Source organism: Phascolarctos cinereus, unplaced genomic scaffold, assembly GCF_003287225.1.
Source record: "Phascolarctos cinereus isolate Bilbo 61053 unplaced genomic scaffold, phaCin_HiC Scaffold_4;HRSCAF=312, whole genome shotgun sequence".
Classification (NCBI taxonomy): Eukaryota; Metazoa; Chordata; class Mammalia; order Diprotodontia; family Phascolarctidae; genus Phascolarctos; species Phascolarctos cinereus.
In genome coordinates this window covers 285,639,623-285,652,838 of record NW_027555847.1, presented here as the reverse complement: position 1 = coordinate 285,652,838, position 13,216 = coordinate 285,639,623, and the positions used below count along the sequence as shown (strand labels likewise).

The 13,216-nt window shown below is 36.8% G+C and overlaps 1 protein-coding gene across 1 annotated transcript in view; it reads right to left on the bottom strand.

The window, feature by feature from the left end:
- LOC110223658 (solute carrier organic anion transporter family member 4C1-like) overlaps positions 1-13,216 on the bottom strand; it is a 114,030-nt gene that overhangs the window by 31,358 nt on the left and 69,456 nt on the right. Inside the window, exon 9 of the mRNA XM_021009296.2 lies at positions 12,480-12,633. Coding sequence (XP_020864955.1) covers positions 12,480-12,633 — 154 coding nt within the window. The remainder of the gene's footprint in view (positions 1-12,479; positions 12,634-13,216) is intronic.

Below are 13,216 nucleotides of genomic sequence, written 5' to 3'. Positions count from 1 at the left end.
ATTAAAACAACTCTGAGGTAGCAACCCACACCAATCAAATTGGGTAATATGAAAGAAAAGGAAAAGGACAAATGTTGGAGGGGATGTGGGAAAATTGAGACACTAATACACTTTTGGTGGAATTGTGAATTGATTGATCTAACCATTCTGGAGAGCAATTTGGAATTGCTCCAAAGGCTATAAAACCATGCATGCCCTTCAACTCAGCAATACCGCTACCAGGTCTATATCCAAAAGATTTTTAAAAAAAGAAAAGGAAAGGTTAAAAAAAAGACCTATATATACACAAATATTTATAGCAGCTCTTCTTATAGTGGCAAAGAATTTGAAATTGAGGGGATGCCCTTCAATTAGGGAACGGCTGAACAAGTTATGGTATATGATTGTGACAGGATATTATAAGAAAAGACAAGCAGGATACTCTAAGAAAAACCTGGAAAGACCTACCTGAACTGATACAAAGTGAAATGAACAGAACCAGGAGAACATTATAAACAGTAATAGCAATATTGTACAATGATCAAGCATGGATGACTTAGCTATTCTCAGCAATGCAATGATCCAAGACAATTCTGAAGGACTTTATAATGAAAAATGCTATCTATCTCCAGAGAAAGCAGTGATAGTGTCTGAACGCAGATGAAAGTATACTTTTTTAAACTTTCTTTATTTTTCTTGTTTGTTTGTGGGTTTTTTTGGTCTAAGTTTTCTTTCACAACATTACTATTTTGGAAATGCTTTGCATGACCACATATGCATAACTTATATTCAATTGTTTGCCATCTCAATGAGGTGGGAAGGAAGGGAGAGAGAGAATTTGGAACTCAAAATTTTAAAGCAGAAATGATAAAAATTGTTTTTACATGTAATTGGGAAAAACAGAACATTAAACATAGATATATGCTATATATTAAAAAAAATTAATGAAGTCTCCAAGGAGTTCATTTAACTTGTCCCTAAATAAAGTGGTACTTTTGTAGGTAGATAGATAGACAGACAGACAGACAGATGCACACAGAGTGCTTATATTTATCTCTCTGTGGAAGCAGAAATTCTATTCCATTAATGACTACTTCAAATGTAAAAGATTTCATTGTTATTTATGAGTCTCTTTGGCTTTGGCTATATGCTCTTGTACTATAATATACATTTTATTCAGTTTTTCTCCAGATTTATATGTTGTTCCATACTAAGGTTTGGAACTATGATAATCTCTCTTCCTAGGATTCTGCAATTAAACATAATGGACCATTAACCGTCCTCCTATTCATGATTTCAAACAGTGACAACTCTGTGGTACAAGTGAAAAGCAGATAAGATAATTCATCTTTCCAAACACCTAGCTATTTATCAACATATGTCTTGAACATTCTTTGTAGGGTAGCATTAAATCTTTTGTATTAGGGTAAATAAGCTATGATCATGATACCCTTAACCATTTTAAACTTCAATGGGTACTCCATCACCTTTCAAGAGAAGATAATAACCCAAAAAGTATCACAAGCAAATGAAAAAAAAAATTATACATGCACATGCACACAAGCATGCAAAAGCTCTTAGTTATTCTCTGAGCATCAGCAAAGGTTGTCAGGGGCTATTGATCAACTTCAGGGAGATTACATGTATTTTTCTTGCCACAGATGTAAGAGAAGCACACTATATTTACTTAGAGAAACATTATCACCACTTTACAAAAACCTTCCCCAATATGGGGCAGAGGTAGCAGGGCTCAAGTTTGGTGACCTCTCTTCTCCAATCTGACATACCTTCAAAGACTTTCTAAAAATTGTCATTTGCCACATCATCTCCAATTAGCAAAAGTATAGCAATGACTGTCATCTGATGTTAACACTAAAATAATCTACACAAGATAAATCACTAATTCTAGACAAACCACAGCATGATTTTTAAAAGAGCAGTTTCTTTCATTTATTGGACACTCTGGATAGGCTGGTTGATTTTTGGCTCTTGGGGCATGTTTCACTTTAGGATAACTGAAATGTGAAAACATGAAAATTATCTCTGTCCACAAATAAGAAGTTTTCTCCATAGAACAAGAAACTCAAGAATCTTTTGGATTTTTCCTCCTATATCAAAATTGGCTGTTCTTTCTTTGGGATAAGCCGTTCCTTTTTTTTTTCTTTTTTTTAAAAAACATTTCTCCTGATAACCTAAGAACAAAATCCTCTCTGTGTTGTAAAAGATTATAATTGGGGCATGGTAGCAGTATATGCTGATTCCTGCTACTAAGAAGGCTGAAGCTGGTGGATCCCTTGAGCTGGAGCTATCCTCACCTATAGGAAGTAGGGCTAAAACTAAATGGGTGTTCATGCCAAGTCTGCTATGAACATGGTTAAGTCTGCAGGAGCATGAGGCCACCCTAAGGAGGGGCAAAACTGCCCTAGGTTAGAAACAGAGCTGTTCAAAGCCAATTGCCAATGAGCAATGGGATTGATTAGGCCCGTGAGTAGCCACTGCCATTCCAGACTAGGCAAGTTAGGGAAATCCAGTATCAAAATTAGAATAAATTATCAGCAATTTCAGTTGCTTAAGTTTTTGTCTTCATGTATTTGAGTGAGGTATCTACTAGTATCTACATTTCTCCCCTGACTCTTAAAATTCTCTTCAAGATTCATCTTAGGCACCACCTCCTCAATGAATGAATGAATGAATGTAAAAAAAAATTAAGTGCCATCTATGGGCCAGGCACTGTGTTAAGCACTAGGAAAACAAATACAAAATCAATACACTCTCTCCTGTCAATGAACTTGCTTCCTAGTAAGACAACACAAATATAATAACATTGCCTACTGAGAGGGTATTTTGAAGTCTCAGACATGGTGAGTAGAATCATAGGACATTTGACTAACATGTCTTTTCTATGCAAACTAGTGTTCATTTTAAATACTATTCCCAGATATGGATAGAAAAGGGTGGCAGGAAGAGTACCTGTGTAAAGTAGCCTGGCATGAGGATGGCTAGAAAGTGGTATAGTGGGTCTGAGTCAGGATATGGAGAACTCTCAACAATCACAGGAGTCCAGGACCCCATAGTAGGAGCTGGAATACCAGACCACGGGTGAAGGCCGGATCAAGTAGACCTGTGATAAATGTGGCCAAAGAGCTGTAAAACCTTCCCTACTTGGACTGTATTTTGCTGAAGTGGTTCTCTTCCTCCTTAAATTTTCCTACAACACTAGACTGATCTCTCCTTTGCCCCTAATTATACTTAGTCGTGGACATGCCATCTCTCACACCCAAACCCTGAATTTAAGCTCTTTGAAGGAAGTGGTTATCATAAGAGGCAGTGTCCCATCATACTAGACTTGGAATTAGTAAGACTTGGGCTCAAATCCTGACTTTCTGACACTTACTAGCTCTATAACCATAGGTATGTGACTAAATATCCCTGATCATCTCTCAGTTTCTGCATCTGTGAAATACCTAGTAATCCCTATAGTGCCTATCACCCATGAAATAATGTGTGCAACACATAATCTAAAAGCTATTCTCCCAATGTCTACTCACATTGGCAGGCTGGGAGCCCAGAGCAAAGCTATAATATCTCTTCTCAAGGTTACAGGGATAGCCTTGATAGGTTTGGAGCATCTTAATAATGTTAAAACTTGCCCTCATTTTAAGTAGTTAATATTTAGTCAGATGTAATTACCTTTTAAAAATGCACTTACTACAATATTATAGTAAGTATACAAAAAGTCTGTGACAACAATGCCTCTTAAGTACATATAGAACCCAGGGGAAAACGTACTCAAAGATAGGGCTCATGTTACAAAGAGGGTAACTCACAGCTCCTGAAAGTCCTTTTTGCTGGAGTTCTTAAGATGTTCCCTTCAGGTATGGTGTGGTTTTCTTTGCAAGGCTTTTTGTAGAGCCTTAAATCTGCCTGTACTCATTTTATCCAGCCTGTCTCTGACTCTTAATGCTGATAACTGTCGTCAGAAATTCTGGAAATACTACTAGGGCATGGCAAGAAGTCTAAAATCCTCTGGACCTTTTGAAGTCCACATAGTCCTCCCAAAGCCAAAGTACAGGGGAAGGGGGATCACTGAGGCCAAAATCAAGGCTCTTCTCCTTCCCCCAATATTACAAGTTAAGAACTTGGCTAGGTTTCTTTTATGCTGAGAGAGGCTTGAATCCGCTCCTCTACAGAAGCCCTGCAGAAAGTATGCAAGCACCTCTCTCAATCCATAGAGACTCCCTATCACATTTAGTTGAAATTCATTGATTGAATTGAGATGCGCAAGCTTTGTCCACACCTGGTCGATCTATAACTGATTGAGATTTAATTGATGTGTGGTCTTACCAGACAAAAATATCTATTTCTTTAAGCAGGATGATGTGACTTGGTTGATTGAATCTATTCACCCCTCTCCTCCTACATATGTACAGCAATCAGTAAACTTAAAAGTTCTGTATAAATGTAAATTGTTTATTACTACATTTCATCTTTGTCTGATTAGCCTAAAGAAAGGGAAGGAGAGTGAGAAGATGACAACTACAGTTAAGTATTTGAAGAGCTGCCATATAGAAAAGGATTAGACTTCCACTTCCCCCATTCCCCACCAGACTAATACTAGTAGTAAATGGATAGAATTTTCAGAGGCAAATTTGGGTACTATATAAAGAAAAAAATTCTAACAATTAGAGATTTTCAAAAGTAGTATAGGCTTCCCTGTGGGTGTAATGGGTTCTCCCTCAGTAGAGATTTTCAAGAGAAGGCTACATAATAACTTGTGTGGTATTACTGTAGGGGGAGGCACTTCTAGTTGGGAATGGGCTGGAACCTCTCCAGTACCTCCCATCTCAAACATTTTGTACTTCTATATATTCAATGACTTGCCAAAATAACTTTACATATAGTCAGCAATTAATACAAAATTTACTTCAATTTAGTAGCTGATTTTGTAAACTCTGCCCATAATTTTTGAGCTGTTAACTTTTTAGTTGAGGCTACAAGGTTTTGAAATTCTTTCTGCCTGCATCCAATCAGAAACTTTTATAAGCAGTTTCTTTAGGAAACATCACACCTAAGGGTAGAGCCAAAGATGGCAGCGTAAAGACAAGGACTCACTTGAGCTCTCCCGCAAATCCCTCCGAATACCTGTAAAAAATTACTCTAAAGAGCAGCAGAACCCACAAAAAGACAGAGAGAAACAAATTTTCAGTCCAAGGAAACCACGAAGGTTGACAGGAAAGGTCTGGTGCACCAGGTGGAGAGAGGAGTGCAGTTCAGCGCACAAGACGCTCCAGTACAGACTGGGCCCCAGCAAAGCTGAAGCGGGCCTCAGGAGACTGAATCACTGGCAGCTGTGGCAGTTTCCAAACTTCTCAACCCACGAATGCCAAAGACAGCTCAGAAGGTCAGTCTGTCTGACCTGGGTAAGAGAAGACGACAGCCCAGTCCCAGCCCCCCAGCAGTGGCAGTGACAGCAGTAGTGACCGCTTCTGGAGCTCTCAGCCCACAGATGGTAAGCAGATCAAACAACTGATCAGAAGGAGAATACAAGGGTCTCTTTGCTGATGCTGAGGCAGAATTCTGTTGCTTTGCCCATACTTGGATCTGGGTCTCAGTCCTGAGTGGCAGTCTTAGGGCAAGGAGGCGCACAGGCATAGCAGAGTCTGTGGCAGCAGTGCACAGGAACCCTCCTCACAGTTCCAGGGCATAAAAGAGCACTTGTGGTCACCCACAGACCAGAGTAAAGGCCAGGAAAAGAGTATACACCTCTCCTTAGATCATATCACCTTGGAAGAACTGAAAACTTACAGATCCCTAGAAGTATCTCTGAAAACAGCTGCACAAAAGCCCTGAAGTTTGGGACAGTACACCCTCCACAGTGGAAGCAAAGCCCCACCTTAATAAAGAGTTAAAAAGTCAAGCAATTGGCTGGGAAAATGAGCAAACATGGAATGAAATTCAGACCATAGAAACTTACTTTGGTGACAAGGAAGAGCAAAACATACAACCGGAAGAAGACAACAAAGTCAAAGTTCCCACCTCCAAAGCCTCCAAGAAAAATATGAATTGATCTCAGGGCATGGAAGAGCTCAAAAGGATTTTTAAAATCAAGTAAGAGAAGTAGAAGAAAAAATTAGGAGAATAAATGAGAGTGACGCAAGAAAATCATGAAAAACAAATCAACAACTTGCTAAAGGAGACCCCAAAAAATGTTGAAGAAAATAACAATTTTAAAAATAGACTATACCAAATGGCAGAAGGGGTCCAAAAAGCCAATGAGAAGAATGCCTTAAAAAGCAGAATTGGCCAAATGAAAAAGGAGGTCCAAAATCTCACTGAAGAAAACAATTCCTTAAAAATTAGAATGTAGCACATGGATGCTAATGACTCTAAGAGAAATCAAGAAATTATAAAACAAAATAAAAAGAATGAAAAAAAAAACAGAAGACAATGTGAAATATCTCACTGGAAAAACAACTGACCTGGAAAATAGATCCAGGAGAGATCATTTAAAAATCATTGGACTACCTGAAAACCATGATCAAAAGAAGAGCCTAGAGATCATCTTTCAAGAAATTATCAAGGAAAACTGCCCTGATAGTCTAGAACCAGAGAGCAAAATAGAAATGGAAAGAATCCACAGATCACCTCCTGAAAGAGATTCCCAAAAGGAAAACTCCCAGGAATATTATAGCCAAATTCCAGAGTTCCCAGGTAAAGGAGAAAATATTGCAAGCAGCCAGAAAGAAATAATTCAACTATTGTGGATACACAATCAGGATAACACAAGATTTAGCAGCTTCTTCATTAAGGGATCAGAGGGCTTAGAATATATATTCCAGAGGTCAAAGGAACTAAGATTAAAACCAAGAATCACCCAGCAAAACTGAATGTAATCAATGAGGGGGGAAATTTGACATTCAGTGATGTAGAGGAATTTAATTTATTCTTTTTTCTTTTTCTTTTTCTTTTTTTTTTTGGTGAGGCAATCGGTGTTAAGTGACTTGCCCAAGGTCACACAGCTAATAGGTATCATGTGTTTGAAACTGGATTTGAATTCAGGTCCTCTTGATTCTAGGGCTGGTGCTCTATCCACTGCACCACATAGCTGCCCCATTTAATGCATTCTTGAGAAAAAAAAACAGAGCTAAATAAAAAAAATTGACTTTCAATTACAAGATTCAAGAGAAGCATGAAAAGGTAAACAGCAAAGAGAAATCATAAGAGACTTATTAAAATTGAACTGTTTATATTCCTACATGGAAAGATGATATTTGTAACTCATGAGAACTTTGTCAGCATTAGGGTAGTTGGAGAAAATATAAATATAGACAGAGGGCACAGGGTGAGTTGAATATGAAGGGATGATATCTAAAAAAATAAAATTAAGGGGCAAGAGAAGAATGTACTGGGAGAAGGGAAAAGGTAGAGGTGGAATGGGGTCATTATCTCACATAAAAGAGGAAAGTAAAAGCTTTTACAATGGAGGGGAAGAAGGGGGAGGTGAAAGGGAATGAGTGAACCTTACTCTCAATGGATTTGGCTTAAGGAGGGAATAACATACACCCTTAATTGGGTGTGGAAATCTATCTTACACTACAGGAAAGTAGAAGGGGAAGGGAATAAGAGTAGGGGAGGGGTGATGGGGGGGAGGGAGTAATCAGAAGCAAACATTTCTGAGGAGGGACAGGGCCAAAGGAGAGAATAGAATAAACAGGGGTCAGGATAGGATGGGGGGAAATATGGTTAGTCTTTCACAACTTGCATATCAACAAATGACTATTACGGAAGTGTATTGCATGACTACACATATATAACCTATATCAAATTGCTTGTCTTCTCAATGAGGGTGGGTGGGGGGGACGAAGGAAGAGAATTCGGAACTCAAAGTTTTAAAAACTAATGTTAAAAAAATTTTTTACATGTAACTGGGAAATAAGATACACAGGCAATGGGGTATAGAAGTATATCTTACCCTTCAGGAAAACAGAAGGGGAAAGGGAAGGGGATAAGAGAAGGGGGGGTTGTGATAGAAAGAAAGGCAGATTGGGGGAAGGGGTATTCAGAATGCACACCATCTTGGGGTGGAGGAAGGGAAGAGATGGGGAGAAAATTTGGAACTCAAAATCTCATGGAAGTGAATGTTGAAAACTAAAAATAAATTAATTTTAAAAAAAAAGAAACATCACACCTCTCTGGATTATTTCTGTCTGCCTAGAGCAGCTTATCCTTAATCAAGTTGGATTCATAGATTATGTAATTTTGTTCTCTGATATTCCAGGTCTGTACTTCTTTTGTTCAAATGTTGACAAAAAGAATTAAAGGTCATTTCACAGAGTAAATGTCTTTCCGTGTGCCCTTAGGGTAGTTTCACCTGTTATTGAAAACTACATCATCTTCTCAGGTTTAGTTTTAACGGTGTAGTGCTAATGAATCTCACTCTCCAAACTGAAACCTTCGATTCTCTCTCTGTCATTAAAGCTGTCATTCTTGAAGATGCTTTTGTTTCTTTTCAATTTCATATTAAAGTTCAAATCTTATTCCTCTAGCTGCAGGTTAAATTCTGCTTAAAATATTACCAGGTATTTTTATGAAATCACTTGGAGTTTAAAATTTATATATTGTTGCAATAATTCAGTTTCTAGTTGTTCAACTTTCTTCCCTTCAAATGAGAGGTTGGGCTCTTACTTTTTCTTTCAAGATTTCCTTATTTTTTATGAGGAATTTTACCAAATTCAACCTTTCATATAAAGAGTATCAACCTATCTTCCCAAAATAAAGTGAAGGTTATATACCTATACCACTTGTGGTGTAACTTGTAGTTTTTCATTATCTCACTAATTTTCTGTAATACGTGTATTACATCTATAATGTTTTCAGCCTCTCACTGTTCTTTGCATTGCACGTAACTAATTCATGCCATCACTGATTTTTACCATATGTAACTTCAGTTCAAGAAATATATAATGAGTATTCTCTCCATGGGTGCAGACTGTAGGTCATCTATTCCTGCCCATCCTGTGCAAATCTTTTCTGTCTTCCTGCAAATATTCCATATGGGACTCTACCTTCTAGACCTCTTGATACTGCATGGATAAAAATGAAATATGCAGATTGCATATCCTTTGTTCTCACTGAGACTTTTTTTTCATTCTGCTCATATTTCTCAGTAAATGACTTTCACACTTCTCCCGGGGAACTCCTTATTTGTAACATGTGAAAGCTATTCTACTCATACCCCTCAACTGTCCTTTGGGTGATCTTCAATTTTAAGTTAAATTTAAGGAGTTGTTTTATGGAATATGCTTTGTAAATATAAAATATTTTGTGAATGAGTTTATATTATTATTACATCTGTTTCTTATGCTTCCTCAATGCTTCAGTGGACCTATGATCTAATCAGTGTGGGAATTTCTTTTCACATTGGTGCATCTCACAACATAACTAGGCCAATTTACCCTGTTTTACTCTTGTACATTCCCTCCCATAAATCCTCTCACCAGTTTCTTGTTATTTTTTATAAATTTTTATTGATCTATACTTATCATTTAATATTCATATGGCTTGGTATAATCCTCCTGAAGGGGATTGGGAGGTAGACGGTGGGTGAAGTCTGCTTAGTAAACCAGGGAACAGTGAATGGATAGTGGTATGCAGGGTATACCCTGGTTGCAACTTGGGCTCTGTGACATATTGTATGAAAGAGGTCTAGAACCTCTTAGCTGTCTTTCTAAAGATGATCCAGACCTCTGACACAGACTGGTGATATTGTTAAAGATGCTGTCTTTTAGTTTGTGAACATGATAATCCCAGTCCTTACTCCTGACCATTTTCATAATTTTCACCTCAAACTATTGCTTCTGCTTTTATATCCTCACTTTTTAAGAAGTGTGTTTGTATTCCTTGAAGATTTTAATTTTTTTTTGTATTAGCTTCTTTTCTACTTACTAGAATTGTCCTAGTGATAGAAGGCCCTCTAGAAAAATTGTGGATCCTTACCATCCAAGGGATGGGATATGTAGGAATTTTATTTGCACTACTACTTCCACAGACATCTTACTGCTGCTGTCAGTGACTCTGTCAGGGATGTGTGGGGTGCGTAGGTACAAAAATGGGGAGGGGCTGCTACCTCTATCATACTGTTGCTAGTAGTAGAGTGCCGTTGCTGAGTCTAGTGCTAGAGCCTCCAACTTTGTTCCCACTCCCTCACCTTCTCTTCCTTGACAGACCCACTCACTGGCTCACAAACTGAATTATAGAATAGAAAGATGGTAGCCCTAGTGGTTGGTGCTAGGCTGGTTCTTTGAGGTAGAGAAATTGACTGTATAAAAAGATCCAGTTAAGTAGGAACTGAGCTCTTGCTGTCCTCTGAGGAAATTGTTCCAAATCTCACTGACTGGTTGTTGAGTGTGCTGTGACTTTGGAGGATGGATATAGTACTTTATTTTGACTTATTATCCTTTTAAATTGGTTCCTTTTCCTCTCGTGATAAATTTTTCTTAACTAGATTTTGTAATCCCCAAATGACTTATTGAATTTTAATCTTGAGCATGAATTATTGGGCAGGACAAAGCTGAGTCTAACCTACATGAGTGACATTTTACCACATTTCCAAAATAAGTATCTCAGGACTTATAATAACTCCATAAACACACTTTTTAAAAATCCAATCTACCTTACACAAAGATTATAATTACAGTTAAGCCCTCTATTATGATGTTCTAGGCCTATTCTCCTTTTATTTATATTTTCTACAGCAACAAACTTCCCTACATTTTTGTGAAGTTATATAGTGGGAAGAGAACTGCACTAGGAAATGAGGGACATACATTCTATTCCTGTTGCAACTAACAAGCTATGTGACCTTGGGCAACCTTTTTTTTACTATTTTTTTCAATATTAAATGAGAAATATAGCCTAGATGATCTCAAAGGTTCTCTTCCAGATTCAAAAACCTATGATATTTAGTTAAAGTGGTCCAAAAATAACCTACATTTATGTATTTCTATATGTAATTAGATCTTGATCTTATTCATGCATAAAATTTTTCCAATGGCACAAAGTCAATTACATTCTATTCGGTAAACAGCTGGAAGCACTATGACGATAGGCATCATGAAAGATCACCTTTTTTTTATCTTCTTAACCAGTGCAAATTATGCATATATATTTCCATAAATTCTCCATGGATGATCTACTCAATGTTTTGGAGGCCTTCTTTCAGGACATTTGACATTTCTAAGGTGCCAGGGCAGAGCTCAAGCCTTCCTCCCTCTTACTATGTGGCCAATCACCGTTTTCCAATCATAATTTTAACATCACTCTCTATACACTGGTCATCATTGAGGCAATATGCCATGGTCCTAATAATATCTATTAACCATCTCTTCAAAACAATATACAATATGTATATTATGTATTTCAAACCATATTCACTATTTTGACAAGATTACATTATGGATATAAATGGAACTTGTTCCACTATTATCCCTAGTTATTTTTCTGCTTCCTTTGTAAGAACTTCACTGTTACCTATCTTGCATTCCTATAGCCTACTTTTTTTTTCAGGGACTACACAGATCCAGTGAATACATCCCAAAATTATATTCAAAATTCCCTGATGAATTGGCACTTTCAAGTATGTGGAAGTATGAAAATACTTTTTTCCTAAAAAAAAACTCACTTAAACTTTTCATTCTAGAAATTGAGATTTTTTTTAATACGTCCAAGAGTCTTGTAATATAGCGCAAGTTCCAAATTACTAAAGAATAAAATGACTTAAATTTTGTTCTAAATTTCTTGATTGGCAATGTTAAGGAAAGAATTTTGATGAAGTTAAAAATAAAATGTAAAGTCAGTTTGAAAGCCTCAAATCAATTATTTTAATCTATTTTTAAAAAATATGGCATGATATGCTGAAACTGAAAAATCACTATGCTTGACATTGTCGGGGATTCAAAGATAGTTTGAATGCAAGAAACAATACTTATTCCCAAAAAGAGGAAAATCAAATCTAGTTTGGGACATAAGGCACTGTGAAAATTTTTGTACCTATAAAATATTTAAATACCAGCTTTAGGCCAAAAAAACAAGAAGCTAATTAAATACACTAAGCAAAAGCCTCATTAAAAAGAGAATAATTACTTTTGAAGCTTAGATTTTTATTCTTTTTCAATCTAAAATGTTTATGTTGATGATTGTGATGCACACAATAAAATATTACAGTAGATTAAAGAATGAATCTCTTCCAGAAGTCTCTAAAATGTCCTAGGACATGATGGAATGAGCACAGCATCATCTTCACTTTAGGCTAGAATGGTCAGGGAAAGCTTTTCAAAAAGCAAGATATGAGCTAGGGCCAAAATGAAAAGAATGTGGATAGACAAAGAAGAAGTGGGGAAGGTATTCATAGATTCATAAATTTGAAAAAAAAAACCAACACGGCTTAAATGTTATGTACTTTACCTACATATCCCTTACTGTAGATAAAGTCATAAAGTTACCTTTGGCTGGCTGTTGGGTACTGAATTTTTGCAGCCAGCAATGCAAGGAGAAAAATACTGGACACCGTCTCTTCCACAAACAGGAAAGTAAAACGAACCCAAGCAGTTGCAATTAACATTACAAGGGGCTGTCAAATTTCCCAGTTCTCCTGTCCTGTAAGAAACAAATTAATATAACCAAGAATCTATTTGTAACAACTAATGAACGGTTAAAAATTAATCTTTCCAGCAGTGGATTCATTACTTAACAATCAGGCCCACAGGAATTCAGGCTAAATAATGGATGACTGGCATGAATCTTATTCAAGGGAGCTCAGTGTTTATGCTTCCGCTCAGCTAATGATATTTTGTACATATAATGAAAAGCCTTAGATCACAAAGGTAGTCTATACCTGGGCATTAGATGTGTCTATTAATAAAACAATAACAGTAACAACACACACTGATCAAGTATCTTCTATGTGCAATGTATTGTTAGACAAATCTTTGCTATAAAATAACTTACACGTTACTAGGGGAAGCAGACAAAAAGTTATCAATGTTTAACTTGTTTTAACATACCTGCTCCATGTATTTTCTTTTCTCTTGGGCTAGCTTGTTTTGAAATTAAGAAGCTGAAAATTTGGGCTTATGTAATTTATTATGTATGCAGAAGTACTTAACAATAACCTTTGACAAGAAGAATGGTGATGAAACAAAGTGGGAATAGGAGGGAATTAGAAAACTAAAATGATAAC